Genomic DNA, 19,444 nt, shown 5'->3' with positions numbered 1-19,444 from the left:
ATTAACTTTACTGAAGAAACAAACTGATACAGGAATTTGAGCCTCAATATTTAGAAGTATATGAAAACAGGGCTCATAGGGAATAAGAAAGGGAATAATGCACTGAAACTGCTGTGGTGTGGTATTTGAAATGCATATAAATTTAAAAAATAATAGTATCTATTTTTCCAGTTGGCCTATAATCTTGCATAGCTGCTGTGAGATGTATTTTCCTTTAAAATATACAACTATTCAGTCCCATTTCATCAACTTAAAATAATCAAGTTGCAGATGAAAAATAACAAGAGATATTTCCATGCATAGTCAGCTTACATTTTAATGTGGAGAATTAGCTGATGTGCCACGCAGTAAAAACATGGCTGTGTTTCTTCCTGGACTAGCTGCCCAATGCACAGACAGTAAGGTGTGCTAGATTTGAGCTGGATCTGTGGAAATGGGATCAGATATTTTGTGTTGTCTTTCTGGAAACGTCTGCTTGGGCATCGAAGTGTATAGACTGTGACAGCACTGGTGTGACTGAAATATGAGCTGGCTCTGCATAAGCAAAAGAGTGTCTTTTCACCCCGCTTGAATGCCGCATCTTTGTGCCATGTCAGTACACTTAAGAGTCTGATGTAAGGGCAGGGTTTGCAGGAACTAGTCTGGGTGCAGAAAGTTTGGTCTGGAACATAGGGAATTAAGCCTGCTTGCTTCTGTTTGTAGCTTCTGAGGTTCTTTGTCATGGTGTCTGGCAGTTGCTTCTGTAGTAACTTAGGGCTTTTTCTACATGACATATCCCTAAACCAAATATTCCAAGTAGTGGAATTCACATTGGCAAAATTATTACAAAATTTATAGGATAAAAAATACATGTTCTAATAAATATTTAATTACTGAAGACCTCTGACAATTGAGTTGTTTAATTGGTGTATTTTTAACAATTGCGGAAGTGTTTGCTATGGCTGAAATACCAGAAAACTGCTAGTGCATGACACCAACATAGCTGAGAAAATTCAAGGTTCAAGCTGGTCTTTCAGGTAGAAGTGGGAGACTGAGTAATTTTCAAAGTCTTCTCCCATTCTACCTCCCTACAACTCTATTCCTGGGCCTTTTTCTTTCTTGGGCCATATCCTGTGTATATTGTCTTTCCTTTCTCTGAAGACTGAGGGTTCAGGTGGAGACATCAAGGGAGGTAGGAATTCTTCAGAGAGGACTTCACCAGCATGACTTTGGAGCACACTTCCTTACATGGAGACCTCTGAGCAAACTTAGAATGTTTTCTTTATTTGTAGGTCAGACAGCATCTGCCTTCATTGCAGGTTTCCACTTACTGCTACTACCATTGTATCTGGAATGTATTGTATATTCCCTTTCAGCTCACAAATAAGAAAAGTAGAAGTAGAATTTCATGTTTTCTTTGGTTTCTAATTTTCATTGGAATTTGAACTGTAGACCCAGGAAATTCTGAAGTTTACATCAGACTCTGTATGATTTATTTTGAAATTTTCACAAATAGGAGAAGATTGAGTTTAGGTTAAGATATAAATAGAATGCAACAAATGTAATTCTAATAATGTCAGTGTGTTGGCAATACATTTTTCTTTTTGTATGTGTCTACGTGTTAGAAAACCAGGTCATTTATACAATAGCATAGTTAATGGATGAAGATGATATGCAATGCTATTTATTCTTTAGGAGCAGGTGGACTGGTAATACTAAATAATAAGTGCAGTATATAATGATATTTGTAAAAAATACTGCCACATAAATGAATTAATTTCTCATTCTATTTTTTTCCCTAGGTGATACATCAGGTGTAAGTAAACATCATAGAACTCATTTACCAGAAAATTCAAGCAACGTATCTTTCATTGAATGGGAAGAGGATGAAATACCAAGGTCAGCATCCCAGGTTTTTCTGTTGTATGCCTTATTTTCTTATATACATCATCTTGCATGTAAAACAGAGTTACAGTCTCTTATTTAAAAGACCTTTACATGTTTTACGTGTTAAAAAAAAAAAACAAAACAAAGGTGATAAGGTAACACAAATCATCATTATTTAGTTTCTTTGTATAGGTTTGGTCACCCGATGCTTTCTGGTATATGGTTATAAAAATCCAACTAGGAGATAATGGGCAAAATTTGACTTTCTAGGGTTTGGAATTATGACTTTGATGAAGAACTAAGCAAGCTTAATAGTTACAGAGAATATTTCCACATCAGTTCACAGATTGTGTTTTTGTAATCATCCTTAACTAACATGACCTCACTGGTGAGGCCACATCTCAAGCCCTCTGTTTGGTTTTGGGCCCCTCAAGTACAAGAAGGACATTGAGGGGCTGGAGCGAGTCCAGAGAAGAGCAATGAAGCTGGTGAAGGGTCTGGAGCACAAGTCCTGTGAGCCACAGCTGAGGGAGCTGGGGGTGTTTAGCCTGGAGAAAAGGAGGCTCAGGGGTCCTTACTGCTTTCTACAACCACCTGAAAGGAGGACGTAGCCAGGTGAGGGTTAGTCTTTTCTCTCAGGTAGCAAGTGGGAGTGGGAGGACAAAATGAAATGGCCTGAAGTTGTGCCAGGGGAGGCTGAATATTAGTTTCTTCACCGAAAGGATGGTCAGGCATTGGAATAGGCTACCCAGAAAGTGGTGGAATCTCCTGGAGTGTTCAAAAAATACATGAATGTGGTGCTTGGGGGACATGGTTTAGCGCTGCTAGATTAACAGTTGGACTTGATGATCTTAGAGGACTTCTCCAACCTTAATGACTCTATGATCCTATGAATAGTGTGTTATCAGAGAATTTCAGTTTGTCCATTTCAAATGGTAGCTACATAAGAACCTCAGCTTAGAATTTTCATGTCTGTCTCCCATGCTTTTCCATTTTCTTAAGCATTTCCTACTTTACAGTTTGTAATTGTTTCACTTCTATAAGAAAATTGAATGTTTCTGCAATTTTGGGGGTTTTGTGGCCAGAGTTGGGGAGGGGAGAGAAAGTTACAGTATCTGAAGCTACTTTGATTTGTATAGTTTATCTACAGCAAGTTCCTTCTTTAAGCTATTTGCTAATGTTTGGCAGGTCCTTTTGTCATCTAGTAGTCTTCTCATTCTTTGGGTGGTTCCTGTCATTCTTCTCTGAAGAGCTTATTGGGCTCAGTAAGCCACGCTTCCTGCTAATATTATGTACTGGGAGAATGTGCTTCCCCAGTAGAAAGTGTGTGCCTTAAACCATACTTCAGGTTTTTCTAGTGTGCAAAAACATGAGCTTGTGTTGGTTACGTCTGGTTTTCTGATTCTATTGCTACTTTAGGGGATTTTGCAACAACATTCGTGATCATCTTACTTCTGGTCCCTTTATGTGCAGTTGTTCTTGGGCTGTTTCTTCTCCTTTTTGGCTGCATATTTCATTCACAGTCCATTTCAACTTTTATTTGGCTTGGTTCTGCAAGCCAGCTTACTTAAACATTAAAGGTGTGATCATAAGTTAGCCCAGGATTATCTGATGTTACTTTACACAGATCTGGGATCGGCAAGTAAAAAGAAAGCAAAGTAGTACTTCTTGGCTGTCAAAACCAGAGAGGGATGAGCTCAGCAGAGCAGGAGCCAAGGATGCAGCCTCATGGCTGTAACTACAGGTCTTCTTTCCTCCTCCTTCCACGCTTCCATGTATACAGCCAGGGGTGCAACACCTCACTCGTGCCAGTCCTTCTCCAGCGCTCACAGATGTTCCAGAAGTGGGATGTTAACAGTAATGGGGAAAATACCAAGACTGTCCATTTCCCTGGCATTTGTTTGCTGAAGTTCTGGCAGCAGGAATTTATTTCTTGAACGTAAAGCCTGAATACTGCATAATATACTACACAAATTTCTCTCTATACCATATGCAATGATAATGGTAGTTCCTGATACATTTTACAGTTTCATTTATCATGCCAATTTGTCTTGTGAGCATTTTAGGATTTATTAGTACAAGATGTTTCTCTTCTTAATTTTTTCCAATTGAGAATCTTCTGTTTGGAAGCCATTGTAAGTTCCTATAGAATCTTTCATCCCATTTTTAAATTTCATTCTGTTTCTATTATTCTACTTCTGAGTTATCCTGCTTTTGTTTTCTGTTAGTATGATCTGGTTATGTATCCAGCATGTCTACTGGCTTGCCTTATCAGCATATTTCATTACTACACTGCTGCATTTTCTGCCAAAAGTATTAATGAGATGTGAAGTAAACTCAGTCACAGAAACTGGTCTGTATTCAGTTCTACACATTTTGTGTTGATGCTCTGTCCTTTTTGTATAACCAAGAGGAATTTCACATTTAATTAGCTCTTAAAATGCTTTAATAAATTAAGAACTCATTTATGGTTTCTTCAGCTGAAATTGTTTCCTATTTGATACTGTGTTAAACATTCTTTTGTCTAGAAAATCAATTTTTTTATTTAGGGTGTTCTAGCATAACTGTTCCCCATGCTGTAGGACATGAATGCCACAGCAAAGCAACAAACCTAAACTTTTCCATCCTAATTTTACTCTGTTCTGTATCTACACAAAATTATTTGCCTGTTAAAATTTCTCCTGGATTATTTATGGGAGTCATCAACTTAAAACAGTGCTCTTGTAACCAGACATGCTGCAGTGCCAATTCCAGATTGCCTTCCTACTTAATTTCCTTTCAAATTCTGAAAATTTGCTTCTAGTTTGGTTTAATGGATTTATAATTTTCATGATCAACCTTACTGCGGGTAAATCTGACTGAGATAGTATGAGATATCTATCCAAGGAAACCCTTGTAATTGTGTCCTAAAATGATTGTGACTCAACTGTTTCTATTTTTGCAGTCTACAGCATTACTCAGTAGTTGGAAAGCTGCCTTTCTTCCTTGATTTCTGTTTCTTTAACAAAGTATGTTCTGTATTCCCAACATACTTCCATATCAACAGCTGTATTCATTTCTGGTTTCATGTGCAATACCAGCACAGTCCCCTCACTTTATTGTCCAGTCCTCTTCAAGTTCTATCCAGTTCAAATTGAGATATTTAACTGTTTTGTGAATTGTTTAGCAAAGTTTTTTTACTTACTGTATTTCACCACTTGGCTGCTGTTTTCAGTAGCATTTGGAGTTTCTTCTAAATACCACTGAACTCATAAGTTCTTTGCTTGTCCTTTATATCAAAGATCGCATAAATCTTTCCCTACCTTTCAGCTATATGCTTAAGTTATTGGTTGTTCTGTCAAGAAAAAGCAAGAAGGGAAAAGACAGTCAAATGTTGTTTGAGACCACAAAATTTCTAGGCCTGTCTTGTATTCACAGTGACTGGGATGTCTGTTCAGACTCATTATCCTTCGTGTACATTAAGAATACATTTTAGAGATAGTTGAACGTGTATCTACCAAGTGCTTGCTGTAAGTGGCAGTTAACAAGTTCTCTTGTTTAAGCAAGCAGTGCCAGCGATTGGGCATCTCTTGACTTTGGAACACAGTATATCACTTGGCTGAAATACAATTCTGGATACCTGGAAGGTAATTGCAAAATTTAAAAGTCACATATATTACATGAGCAGCATGGGTAAATGCTAGTGATGGTTCCTTATTTCAAAAAATGTTTGAGAACTATGTCAAAGTGTCTTGGTGACTGAACTCCCTCTTCTGTGCTAGAGAGCACCGTGCTACTCGGCCACTTACCAAGAACAGCATTTAACCCAGCCATGTCCTGTCCTGCTCCTGGCAAATCTCCAGATTATTTACTTGCTGCTTTGATTAGTGCACTGTATTAAGCCAGAGACACTTCTTTTAATGTAATTCTAGAATGATTCTGTTATCAAATAGATAAATGTCCAAAATCTCTAGTGCCCAGGAATCCCATATGTTGTAAGGCTTTTAGGTATAATACTTGCCAGTGTTGTCGCACTGAAACCTACAAAGCCTGCCCTAAAATGGGTGGCAGTCACCTGAACCTGGTAGTGCTGTCCAACAGTTTTTGACATGAGGAGTTCTGGACACGAGACACATTTTTTATCCCGCTCAGGCAGCTGATAATAAATGATGAAACACTTCCATGAGTTCCATTGAGAAAACTTTCTGGTAAACATCAGACTTAATCTTAACATCAGAGTAATCTGCTAGTCAAGTCTGCCACTTGGACATGATGTGTTAAAAGCAGAATGATTGGTAGAATGCTTTTGAGAAACACTTTCTTTTTTTAAATCCTAGATTTGCTATTAGACTTTAGTTTATATGGAAGTGGAAAGATCTGACAAGTAACACTTTTGCACAAAAATATCTAGCAGATATGTAATATTGCAGATTTTTGCTAGGTTTGTGGCTGTCATAATTGCTTTTCTCGCTTGTCAGCCTGTGCATGTTTTTATTTAGCTATTTGATTTTTTAATATAATGTGCACATTATTTAAGTCACTTGAACATCCTGAAAACAAGGACACATTTTCTGCCGTGAACAGAGTATCGAAAATTATAATGTCGAATTTTAGAGTCCTTATCAGCACAGTTGAGTAACACCTTTCAGATTCTCCATGGAGTTAGTTTTTGTCTCTTGTGCTCAGTTTAACATTACAAATACCTCAGATGTGGTCATTACAGAGCTTGTTTCCTTAGGCTGTCATTAGTATTGGTGAATTAAGATACTGACCTTGTTCATTATTTATTCTTCAAGGTTTTTCAGGACTTTGATCTACCTAGCTGTATGTAGTGGGCACTTTTTAAAATATGTGTTGACTGTAGGTTTAGTTCATTGCCTCAATGTCTGAGAAACCAGATGGTGGTAGTTTCTTTGGGTACAAGTTTCATCCTAAACTATAGTTTTTGTCTCAGTGGATAGTGTGATCAAACTATTACTTTCTTCAAAAATAAGGACCGTTTTCTCTGTTCTCAAAATAACGTATTTGGAGCTTTTTATACAAAAGTAAAATGGATTTGTATTGCAGTTTTTCACCTGGTATGTAGGTTTAAAAGGCAATTTTAAATTAACTGGTATGAGCATCCCAAGTAGCCTAGCCATGGCAGGTCAGTGTTGTGCAACCCTGATTTATCTTGCTTCTTTGGAGAGTAAATTTCCATTCTCATGCAGTTGGGTTGCTTCTACACCACCTCACTTAACCCTGTCTTTCATATATCTGTATTACAAGTTTTATCTTGTGAACAGTTCTCTCTACATTCCTTCTTAAAAAATGAAACATAGGTGCTGTGAAGAGCTTTGCCTGGGACTTGCTAAGTCACTTTTCTAACCTTGTTCTAATACAGATATTCTCAAATCATGGTTTTGGCATTATCTAAACCACAATTTTTCTTTGCGTGCAGTGTGAGGCAGGTGATTAGTCTGTTGTATAAGGCACTCTGTGTCAAACAGGCCACTTCTGAGTATCTTCCAAGGCATTACAACTGCTTATGACATGAAGTAGTTCATATTTTCAACTAACTACAGCTGGGAGACTAGACATGTTCTGACTTCTTCATGCTGTCTTCTCACCTGCTAAAAACAGCACTGTACCTGCTGAGGAAGTGTGTCTTGATCAGGGAGAATGGGAAATATGGTTACTTTGTGTATATGTTGCACACATTTGTTTTAGGTGAGCAAGAGCACCAAACCTAGCAGCTGACCAAGCTATTGCTGATACTCAGATAAAGCAGTTCCCAAAGCAGCATGTAACCATGTTAAATAACTAGTTCAGGACAGTTTGTACTCCCCCCTCTCCACCTCATGTTTTTGGTTTAGTCAACATAAATTCAAATGTTAGAAGGACCAGTTAAAGCTGCTCTGCTCTCATATGCCCTTCAAGGTGTTTTTCCTGAAGTGGGAACAAATGACTTCTTGGCCTTTGTGGCTTACCTGAATGTTGCAGAAACTTGTAGTGCTACTGCTATGACTTCAGCTAGTGCAAGTGTCTAGCAGCTCGCCTTGACAAGTATGTTAAATGCCAGGCCAATGTACCTGTTGTATTGGGAAGACATTTTTCAAGTGTAATGGAGAACTTATTGTGTGTGTCAGGTGCCTTTATTAGCTTCCATGTAAGTCTTTGGAATGTGTGGTTTTGACTGCCAGCCCTGCCTTCATTATGAAAGTGTTAATGGCAATTATGATGGTAAATCCTAGATTTGTTTCAGAAAAGGTCTGTTATTAGCTCAGTGTTTTTAATTTGAATAATGTGCCATGTAAATTGAAATACTGTAGTTTTTGACAGAAAGATTCCTCATATCTATTTGATTTAGAGCTTGGGCAAAATGAGCTAACTCTTTTCCTTCTAGTTGCTCAAATTGTTTGAATGAATTGCAGACAAAGAGCATGCTTCAAATTGATATTACTATGGAAAAAGACTTAAGTTACATTAATGTCTACCAGTTTGTTTTAAATTCAGCAATGTTGAATTTAGTGTTCTTCTTATATGAGAAATCCGTGTGAGAGTCTCTTGTAAGTAAGAAATCTGATTACTTGGAAAGCTCTTGGCCAGTTTTATCTTTGGTCTTGATCAGTTCTCAAATCACTGGCCATACTCTTGATGGGGATGTTGGAAAACCAAGACATAGGTTTGGTTTTTTTTACAAAACATCCTAGCTAAATGAAGGGAAAACAATAGAAAGCTGTCTTTGTCAGAGGAAAAGCAAATGCTTCAGTTAATGGTTTTAAGTCATCAAACAAACTCCTCAGAAACAGGTCGCTAAAACACATTTTTTCTTAAATTTTTCAAGAACTTTGATTCTTTCTCACTTTCTCCCTAACCCCCACTAGTTTTTGGTTTTTTAATTGATTTTAAAAGAGAAAATTAGTGGAAGTGGGAAGCTCAGGTCTTTGATTTTGTGTCCTCCAGACAAGTCAAAGGCAGGTCTTTACCACATTTCTGGTATCAGTGACCGTTCTGTATTGTGGTCCCTTTTTGCTTGTTCCCAGAAGTGTTTTGATTTTGTAAAGGGAGCTAACAATTCTTGCAGCCTCTTCCCTCAGTCTTGTTTTCCAGTGATCCTGCAGCTGTTTCTTACTGTAGGATCAAAATGCAAGTTTCAGCTTGCCTGCAGTTCCTGTTGCCCACTGTGCAGGCAAAGCTCTGTTTGAATCTTTTGATGAATGTGAGGTGTGTGACATGAAAATTATGCATTTTGAGCATATTATGGACTTGTTTCTCAGCTGATGGTGTGACTGGGAACAGAGGGATGTGATGGCAATGGATTGTCTTTAAAAGTGTGCATAGAATCATAAAATAGTTTGGGTTCGAAGAGCTGTTTAAATGTCATCTAGTCCAGCCCCCCTGCAATGAACAGGACCGCCTTCAACTAGATTATGTTGCTCAGAGCCCTGTAACCTGGCATTGAGTGTTTCCAGACATGGGACTTCTCCCTCTTTTGACAGGCTGTTCCAGCATTTCATCACCCTCATCATAAAAAAAATCTTCCTTATGTCTTGTCTAAATTTACCCTCTTTTAGTTTAAAACCATTACTCCTTGTCCTATTGCTACAGGCCTTACTAGAAAGTTGAAGAGCTTGGAGTGGATTTTCAGTGTTGCCCTAAAAAATTTTAAAGGCTAAACAGACTTTTTCAACAAACCTGGGAGATGATTTCTGTTTGTTAGCTTCCTCCATGGACTCCATAAAATTTGTGCACTGACAGCAGCAGGTGGAAGGTTACTGACATTTGCAGATCTGAAAAGGCACAGCAGGAAGGTGATCAGTCATTGAATCTGTTTCTAGTATTTTAAGTCTTCATCAAGCCAGTTATCCTTAGTTCAGTATGTGTTTGGGTTGTTTATTGTCTCTTTCTTATTCACCAGGCTAAATAAAGAAAAAACCCCAGAAAAAATAGTTGTAAATGTTGAAAGTGTTATGCATTGCTCTGAGCTGTGAATGAGAGAAAAATTCTTGCCTTTCTGGGTGCATGATCCTGCCTACACACTTGGTCCTATTGGCTGAGTTCTACAGAACATTTCATCTTATATTTGAGGAGGAGAACATTCTTGTAATTGCTTTAGTACTTGGAGTTATTTACCAGCTCTTTCTCTTCTCCTCACAAAAGAAAAATCTAAAGCCTTTAAGTTGAAGATACAGATTTCTTATCTAATTAGATTTGAATATGATCATTAGTTTAAGGACTTGGAGGTGAGGATGGGAACTGATAATTCTGCATTCAGTTAGTCACTCCTGCTCCCTCTGAAAAATTTTGGATATTAGTCCAGTTAAAAAACAGTGATGATGCATGTTTCAAACTGAGTGTATTGATGAAATTAACCTGTGGTATTTATGTTGTCACAGCTCTTTAATGTTGAAGGGTGTTGAGCCACAAAGTACCTGTGAATTGGAGGTGGATGCAGTAGCTGCTGACATTTTGAATCAACTGGATATTGAAGGTGAAGTGTTAATAACTTTCCATGTAAAATGGTTTTAGAACAGAAGCTATGATGTCATAGTTCACTCTTCTTTTAAAGCTCAGCTTAGTTAAATCACAGTCCGGATTTCAGTGTTAGTGAATTGTTAATCTCCAGATTTATAAAGTTTAAAAAAAATTAATTAACTCTGAAAGAAAAGAGGTTAGAAAAATAGAGCAATATGAAGAGATTTTTGTTAATGCATAACAGAAGGTTTCAGACTTAAAGAAAGAATAGTAATGGAAATACCAACATGAAATGTGTGCATGTATGCATATGTATGTACTTACACCTGTATATACATATATACACATACTTGGTGGGAAGACCAGAAAAAAGCTGAAGGTCTAGATTACAAATAGGAGATCTAGAAAAGAAATGAAGTTATGCCTTAACTTTTACATAATACCAAATCTTAGAGTAAGGCCAGAATGACACTTAAAAAATAACAGGCTAGAATGACAAAGAGGTGAAGAAGAGTGTCAGAATCCAATTTGGGGAAAGAATGCTTTGTCACTTGGGCAGACTTCCCTTCATGTATGATTGCATATTTCAGCCCAGATTGGCAGGAACCCTGGTTTGCAAGCTATATGGGAGGATGAAAAGCAGCGACGGAGACAGAAATGTGAATCTTCTCAGATTAAGCCACCTGAGTCACAAGGTAAAAAAAACCATAAAAATTTGTGCAGCTGTTAATCCAAAACATTGAATGAGAAGCAAGCAAGAGGACAGAATTTAAATTGGTGTATCAAGTTTGAGGGTTTTTTAGATGTACTGGTTTTTTTTGCTTCCAGGTTTACTGATGGTCCAGTATGTGTTTGCCAATTTTGAAAGCAAGACACTTAACCTTGCCTAACAACATCGTGATTTAGCTATCTGCAGAACATTCTAGACAGAATGAATGATAATGGCAGTTAAGATTGCATGCTTTGTGATGGAAAACATTTAAATACCAACAAAACTAAATCTCTTTTATCTTGAAGCTTTCCATTGTGGTTTATGCACAAGGGCAGTCCCATTTAATTTCTGCGGAATTATCGCTAAGGTGATATTAGATTAGAATTCTAATAGGATAGACAAATCCCTGTATTTTTATGTAAAATTCATTACACAGTGAAGACTGTGCTCTGCAACCTAATTGCATAATGAACAGGCTATTCTCTGCGGAGCCTAGGCCATATTTCTTTTAAAGTATGAATGATATTTGGCAAGTAAGACAGAGGCTTGCAAGAAGGAAAGAGGCAGGTTCCTGGCTAAGACAGACTACTTTCTGATTGACTTTTTTCCTGTGTTTCTGTGTAATGTTAGGCTGCATAAGCCAGACTTCTCAAAATTGTTCACTGATTTTTCTTGGATGCTCACCTTGGTGTAATTGCATCGTGATTTGTAAATGCTGTTGATACTCTTGATACTCACAGTTGCAAATGAGATCAGTGGGAGTATGTGAAGTATTTTAAAGTTTTTTAATGCACTTTGAAAGTCAGCCGTCAGATTTGGCACTAAAAATTAGCAGGCACTTTGACTTCGAGCCTTTTCCTAATAAAATCAGTAATTTTAGCTGCTCTCTGTGTTGAGAGGTCAAAGTAAAACTGAATAACAAATATTTTTCAAATTTTAAAGACCGTGGATTTGTGCCAGCAACAGAGAGTGAAAAATTTTTTCAGAAGAGACTTAAAGAAATTCTCAAGCAAAATGACTTCTCTGTGTAAGTGTTTAGCCATTTGTCATAAAATATAGTATTCTATGCAAACCTTAAATATGCATTTAAAACTTGCTTTTCAATTAACTAGAACGTTGTCAGGATCATTGGACTACAGTAATGGATCAGAGGAGTTCTCTGCTGAGCTAACACTACATTCTGAGGTACTTTCTCCTGAAGCCTTTCCATGTACACCAGCTAATACAGTAGAAGTGCATGACGATAAAAAGATGAGCAAAGGTGAGTTTTTTTAATATCCTAATTGTTTAGGCATAAATCTATGTCATGGTTTGACTGTTTATACTAAAAGCAGAAGTAAGCCAAGGAAGTTGTGATCGTTAGTTATGAAAAACCAAAGAGTAGCTTTGCTTTTATTTTTATTATTGTTAGAGTAAGCCTTTCTAAAATTGCCACAGCAAATAATGGAAATATACTTGGATAGTAAAATCCAATCTAAAGTGGTTTGCTTTCATAATGTATCGGTCTTGACTCTGAATTTTTATGCTTTCTCTTTTTTTCTTTTTTCTTTTAAAGACTCCAATAGGATGCATACTGATAAAGAAGAGGAAGCACTTATTAATGAAGAAGCAATTTTAAACATTGTGGAGAATAGTCAGAGCTTTCAGCCTTTGTCTCAAAGACTGAATCAGACTACAGTTTTTAGTGAGTATGACCAGAATGTGTTTTCCTCCAGACTATTATTGTTCCACAGTCTTTGTGTTCCCTTAGGCTACCTATCATGAAAGAAAGTAGTTGATCTCAAGGAGTTTTTCGAACAGATTAAGACTTCGTGCACACACATACCCTACCACCACCAAAACACACCCTGTGTTTTCTAAGAAATGTCACCAGGACTGTATTTGTAGAGGCTGCCTGTGTTTGACTGGTTCAGTAAGCCCTGTCCTCTTGCCAGGTCAGCTCAATGCAGTCTCTTGTGGGTGTTGCTCTTCCTTATGCTCCTAGGTCTAAAAGGCTAAAACTATCTGAATGAAGATGATTTTGACTGTCTACCCATGATACTCTTGCAGTTACTGACTGCATCTTTCATACAGTTAAGGTAGAAAACATGCATATCATCTGTCTTCAGACGTTCAGCTGTCTGGAGATACTGCGCAATAGTAGGTTGATAATGAGAGGCAAGTTGCAGCAGAGCATTTCCCAAAATTTGTAGATACAAAGAATGGCTGGAGGCAAAGAAGCAGGAAGCAAAATGTTTAAGAGGAGGAGAAAAACCATGGAAGTAAAATTGTGAGTGGCACAAGGGGGAAACAACAATAAAAGAACTTGTATTAAAAGCTACGTGAGGTAGAAATAGTTCAAATACTCTAGAGAAGATGAAAAGCACATAGCTCATGGTATGTCTCTGTCTGTGTTCTTTGGTAAACATAATGTATAATGTTAATATGAACCACGTGGTGTGGGGCAGGGAGAAGTATCTAAAACCCATAGTAGCCTCCATTTCTTTGATACTTATAGGGTGTGGATGTATGCTTGGACAACAGTATATGTCTGCGGGTAGTACAATATCCATCCAAAATGCAATTGAAATCTTTTCTTGCTAAGAAAGCAGGAGTGGATAAAGTTAGATTAAGACTGTAGTGCTGTTTTATTTTGTAGAGAATAGGCAAGATTTTGATTATAGGAGTTTAATAGGCAAGGATTTGGATTTACTGAAAGAACTATAAGAAATTCTGTGGGAGCTGGGAAACATGAGCAAACCTGAGAGGATAAAAAGTGGCTAAAATAATATGTAGGGTATGCCTTATGCCTGTACATTTGAATTGCTCAACCAAATTGAAGTGTTGAAATGGTCTGTTTTTTTCCATTGACTAAAGAATCAAATAGAGATTATATGCTCTTTTTTTTGCCTTTTTTTCCTGTCCTCCCTTCTTGTAATACAGCTACTAATTTCTGGTGTCTTGTGTGACTATGAGTGACATGCTGCATATTTGGGTCTCTTATGCTCCTTCATAGCCTGCACTAGTCTTTATTATTCCTCTGTTGAGTTGTAGTGCCACAGGGACTGTGAACCACATGAATTCTGCTATTCACTGTGAATTATACCCCAAGGTTCATATTAACATGAAGTAGAGGTTGGAGTTTAATGATGGGCCTCACAAAGGGCAAAGGAGCCAAGAACAGAAAGTGTAATTGAAAATGGGTTAATTCAGAACTCTGTAAAAGGGGATGGTTTCTATTGTAAAGGGTTGCATGGGGTCTTGTGAAGCCTTTGCAAAATATAAAAAATGCCTTTCTCACCAATGTTGAGATCTATTTTATATAATTCTCAAGATCATTTTAATTATATCATGCTTTCCGAGGAAAGGAAGTAGAGATTGTAGTTCTTCAGCCAGAGAAGGAGAGAGAAGTAACAAAGATGCCTGGTAGACTGGAGGTCATAAATTGGTTATGAGGTCAGATGATAGGTAAGTAGGAAGAGAGTGAGAAAAATCTGTGACTTGGAAGAATTTTTAAGAAACAAAAGTAAAAAATGAGAAGGGAAGTGCATTAATTACTGTAAGCTTGTAAGCTTGTGTCACATAAAAGAAAATAAAATTAAGGAGAGGACTGAAATCAGGTAAACTTTCAATGTTTAGAGAAACCTTGGAATAGAACAGCTTATAGTGACATGAAAAGGGAACCAAAGTTGAGCATTATAGTAAAGAACAGAAGGAGGAATAGTTGGTCAAAATCAGCATCCCTTTTGACAAGATGCAGTGATTGAAAGTCCTCAGGTGATAGAGAAAGAAGTGCCTAACAAAGCTAATGCAGCTGTTGAGCAAGAGAAGACAGTGATGCTTCAGAAGCTGGCACTCATGCTTAAATTAAAGGGGAGAGTGAAGCTTTACTGAACGTGAGGAGAGGTAATAGGAGAGTGGAGAGAGAATTGCGTCCACTAAATCTGGTACAATCAAAAGAGTAGGGCAGAAATCCAGAAAGTTGTCAAAGTTTTAAATACAGAGCTAGAAAAGATAAATCATAAAATTTGAAAACATAAGATACAAATAGGCTCTGTTTCTGTAGCATGCCTTGCCTTAGACAGTAACAAACTAGTAGATTTTTAAGTGGTATGGGGCTTTTTTTGTTTGGTTTGGTTGGTTTTGTTTTTTACTGGTAGACTGTAACTAGTCATTTACAAGTAGAACAAAATATAGATTCTACTTGTATGGGCTTTTTCTGCAGTGGGCAGTAGTGCTGATGAGGCCATGATTGATCTGTTGGCTGGATTGGAGAATGATGGATATCAGATGGGACATCAAAAAACACTCTCTCACCATCGTTCTCTTGGAAGCTGGCGAAATTCTCAGAACAGTGATGATGAAGAAAATGAGCCACAGTGTGAGAAAGAAGAAATGGAACTTAGCTTGCTAATGTCCCAGAGGTGGGACAGTAGCATGGAAGAGCCTGGGCCAAAAAGAAGGTATATATTTTCTTTTCTTAAGATGGTTTTGGTTTTTTTTTTTTCTGACAGATCTTTCCTTCCTCCCACCTTGTTTTCAAGTATGCTATGAGCCCAATGGGATGTAGAGAGGTCTCTGTTGACAACATGGAAAAATCTGTGCAGATCTTGGAATGCAAGCTGCTTAGATGATGATGTGAATCATGAGTGTTATCTGGAAATAAAGATTGAGTGTTTAGGTTTAGCCAAACACAAGCTTCTAGTTTTCTCTTTGAGGAAAAATTAAGTAGGCTTTTTGTTCAACAAGTCCAAATACAAGAAAACCTTCAGTGGTAGTTTGCTTATAAGGTCACACCTTGGATGTAGTACAAATGTTAAGGTGTATCTTGTACATCTTTTACTAAAGTCAATATTTAAGAAATATTCATATAAAGACTAACCAAGCAACCTGAGGAAAAAACACCCATTTGTTTCCATGCTCAAAGTTAAAATCAAAACATGAATGTTGCTCACTCTGCTCAACTGCTAAAGGTCAGCAACTTCAATATTTTTAAGGCCAAGATTCTTGGAACACCGTCTCAGGTTGTAATGACCTTTTGTACAGTCTGCACTGACAGGCATTGAAAGCAGCTATATCCAGTTTCTCTTGACCCCTGCTTATGGCACACCTTCTGATATTTATAATTCTGTTTGAAATACGAGAAACTTCACAGACATAACATTTTTACATTTGGGGTTTTTTCCTACATCAGAAATTGTCATGATACTGTGTTTCAGAGAACCAGAGAGGTATAGAAATACTTATTTTTTTTTCCCAAAGACACATAAAAGTTGTAACAGAACCAGAAGTTAGTTCATTAGTCTCCTGGTTCTAGAGATAATTGATCTCTAAAGCTAATTTTCCTATCTGACCTTTGATTTTCTATGTTTTTTCCTTCACAGTAGTCTGAAAAGTTGAAATTTCCATCCAAAACACATAACATCAAACTTCAGTTTAGTGGTAGTTTCTGTGAAAACCTGTATCTTGCAGAGTTCATTAGCTCAGGCACAGCTCTGTATGAGCTTGACTGTACAACTTGAGGAGTCAGGTAGGATCCTGAAGCAATTAACTGCTTTCATGCAGTACAGAATCCTATTTAAAAACTCAAGTGACTTGATGAGCTGTCTCACTAATATCTTGCTCACATATGCCTACACCTTAACCCCAGACAGAAAGCACAAGGGAAAATGTGCATACCATGTGCTTCCAGAGGGAGTGAACTTGTGTTCAGAGGGAATTGCAAGTTCTGTTTCACTGAGCTCTCTACAGAATTTGGACTGATTTCAGACACAAGCATGGGTATCTTTGCCCCCTGCATGATTCTGCTCATGCGTAAAGAACCAGTTTGAGTCTGATGATAGATCTCTCATGATTTACTCTGCTCAGGCTCATTCCATCTGTATGGCTTCCTAATGCATCCTACCATATCCATACTATGGTTTTTCTGTTAGTGAGTATTCACCAATCTTCGTTATCTCAGAAAATCTATTGAGCTAATGAGGAGTAACCACACTCTATTGAGTGAATTAAATGGCTTGGGTTAGATTTGTACTGAACTGAAGAAAAAAGCCCATCAGGAATAAAAAAGCCCACCAAGACCTAGACCAGTTCATGTATGGTGGTCTCATGTGTGTTAGACAAATTTTCCTGGAATCCAAACTGATGGGCCTGAATGAGGAGAAATCCAAGCTACCTGCAGAAGTCATCTCCAGTCTGATCTGGTTTACTGAAGTTGACAAAGATTTACCTGGGATTACAGCATAATTCAGGTTGGAAGAAACATCCCCAGTTTGATACTAATTTGCATATAGAGCTGATTGCTTTGTGCTGTACTTTTCCATGTTTTGGAAACATAGAAGAGGGACAACTAAGCTCACTTAGATCATGGAGAGTGTACCTAGTTGTGTTTGTTACTTGATTTTCCAAGTCGTGCTTCCAGACCTGAGTGGAAATTGTGGTTACATTTGAGCCTATTGTTTTTGAACTAACAAATCTGTCCCGATCTAAATTAGCTCAGTGCTGACATTCAGATGTCTGGGCTGGTACCATACATATAATTCATGCTGGTCTAACTCCAGTCATAAAAGAGTTCTGCAAAAGTAAACTGTATTTAGGTTATTTTGGATTTTCCTTGTATTTATGCCTTTTAAGGTATTACACAAACTTAAACAAACAACAGACAAATTAAAAAACCCCAAAGCTCAGTTCCTTAATATGTATCTGGATTTCTTTCTTGTAGCCACAGAACACCTTATTTCTGTTAAAATTTTTGTCCATCTCACACTTTATTTTAAAAAAGAAGAAATCAAATTCCTAAGTGCTTGTACAGTTATAATCTACTGAAGGATTTGGGTTTTTTGTGGTTTTCTATTATATTCTTCCTTCCCCCATGCCCATATAAAGCATGCCACCTTAAAAACATGAAAAAGTCATAGAAGCTTTTCTTTGTAGATCCACTTCTTTTTTTTTCCCAGTGAATTTATGACTGTAAACATGGCAGTGTAGAACAGTTAACTTAGTTAAAGCAGCTTAAGTATTAACAACAGCTGCTTCAGAATATTCAGTGAGAGGTAAAATGAAACATAGTTTGGTCGTGATTTAGTTAAGCCTGCCAAGAGAGATAATTGTTATAATACAATAAAGATTTCTTAACAAAAAAAACCACAAAAACTTCAGTTTAGCTGTTTGCTAACAGCTAAACTGAAGTAATTTTGCACAGTTGGTTTAGTCTTCAAATTTCAAGCACTTTGAAGCAATGAAAAATCTCAGTAAAATTGAACTAAAATTAAGCATCTAAATGCCTTCTCTGTATCTTCTTAAGTTAGTGAATGCTGCTGTTTAAAATGGTTGGCTACAACTGTTGCCTCTTAAAATAGTAACATTGAATAATATTTTGAATTTCTCAGAAATGTGACAAAACTTTTGTTTGTTTCCTTTTGCTCCCCCAGATTATACAACTACATAGCACCATATCCCATTGATTTTCATGTTCCTTGTGGCTCATGGTGTTTTCTAATAGAAGTATTGTGCATCAATTAGTTCCTTCACTTTCCTCCAGGTCAGCTGGCAAAAATATGCATCGAAGTTCAACAGAAGAGGATTCATCTTCAGAGGAAGAAATGGAGTGGAGTGGTAACAATATGCTCCTAACTAATCTTTCAATACCTCAGTTAGATGGAACTGCAGATGAAAATGGTGGTAAGTAAATAGAAAATCAGCTTTAGAAGTTGAGTCATAGTTCATTTTCACATGAAATTGCTAATTCTCAAAAGTGCTGGCCATTTTCAGTCCTTGTTTCAATTGGAAGGAAAAGTTCTCAACAGATTTCAGAAGCAGATCCTTAACATCTTCCTTAAAAAACGACTGTATTTTAATCTCAATGCCCTATGGATGGCCAGAATCTGTTTTTCTTATTGTATCAATGATCCAAAATAGGACATAGTTTAATTAGTTTTATGGAAAAAAACAAATATGGTATTTAAAGTAATGATTCTGTAGGATCATTTATACTCCTAGGATAATTGTAAATAATAAAGGTATTACTGTGTAAATTTAGGTGATTTTTTGCAAGTATTTGCCACGCATGCTAAAATATAGTGAGGCTTTGTTTGGGCCTGTGTTTCATTCTGCAGATTGCACATTCACATTTGGGATTGCAATAGTTAAAACTATGCAGCAGCAAAGCTGATGCAGAGGGAACTGCCTTTCAAAATCTGTAAAAAATAAATTAATCTGTAGAGATCTTTTGCCATCTTTATAATATGCTGTCTTTGGTCAAATAGCATTAGTCAACAGAATGCACACTTTGAGGTTAGGCAAATATATAAATAATATTATTTGTTTCATTAGAAAATTTGCATGTCACATTATAATGTTCAGTTGAGAAAGTGAGCTATATGATCTTATTATATAGACAACCACAGCTATTCTTTTGTATTCAGTGTTTAAAACATAGTTTGCTTTTTCCTT

The 19,444-nt window shown here is 37.0% G+C and overlaps 1 protein-coding gene across 2 annotated transcripts in view; it reads left to right on the top strand.

Moving 5' to 3' along the window:
• REV3L (REV3 like, DNA directed polymerase zeta catalytic subunit) overlaps window positions 1-19,444 on the top strand; it is a 118,795-nt gene that overhangs the window by 52,500 nt on the left and 46,851 nt on the right. For both annotated transcript variants that reach the window (XM_042016992.1, XM_042016991.1), the window contains exons 5-12: window positions 1,782-1,878; window positions 10,224-10,318; window positions 10,893-10,997; window positions 11,957-12,041; window positions 12,127-12,275; window positions 12,570-12,698; window positions 15,219-15,456; window positions 18,534-18,673. In XM_042016992.1, coding sequence (XP_041872926.1) covers window positions 1,782-1,878; window positions 10,224-10,318; window positions 10,893-10,997; window positions 11,957-12,041; window positions 12,127-12,275; window positions 12,570-12,698; window positions 15,219-15,456; window positions 18,534-18,673 — 1,038 coding nt within the window. The remainder of the gene's footprint in view (window positions 1-1,781; window positions 1,879-10,223; window positions 10,319-10,892; window positions 10,998-11,956; window positions 12,042-12,126; window positions 12,276-12,569; window positions 12,699-15,218; window positions 15,457-18,533; window positions 18,674-19,444) is intronic.

The sequence above is a fragment of the Corvus kubaryi genome, unplaced genomic scaffold (genome assembly GCF_017639235.1).
Source record: "Corvus kubaryi isolate FWS band 111438036 unplaced genomic scaffold, C.kubaryi_AGA036_p1.0 split3-73, whole genome shotgun sequence".
Lineage (NCBI taxonomy): Eukaryota > Metazoa > Chordata > Aves > Passeriformes > Corvidae > Corvus > Corvus kubaryi.
The sequence above is the reverse complement of the archived record's forward strand: the minus strand, read 5'-3'. Positions and strand labels throughout refer to the sequence as shown.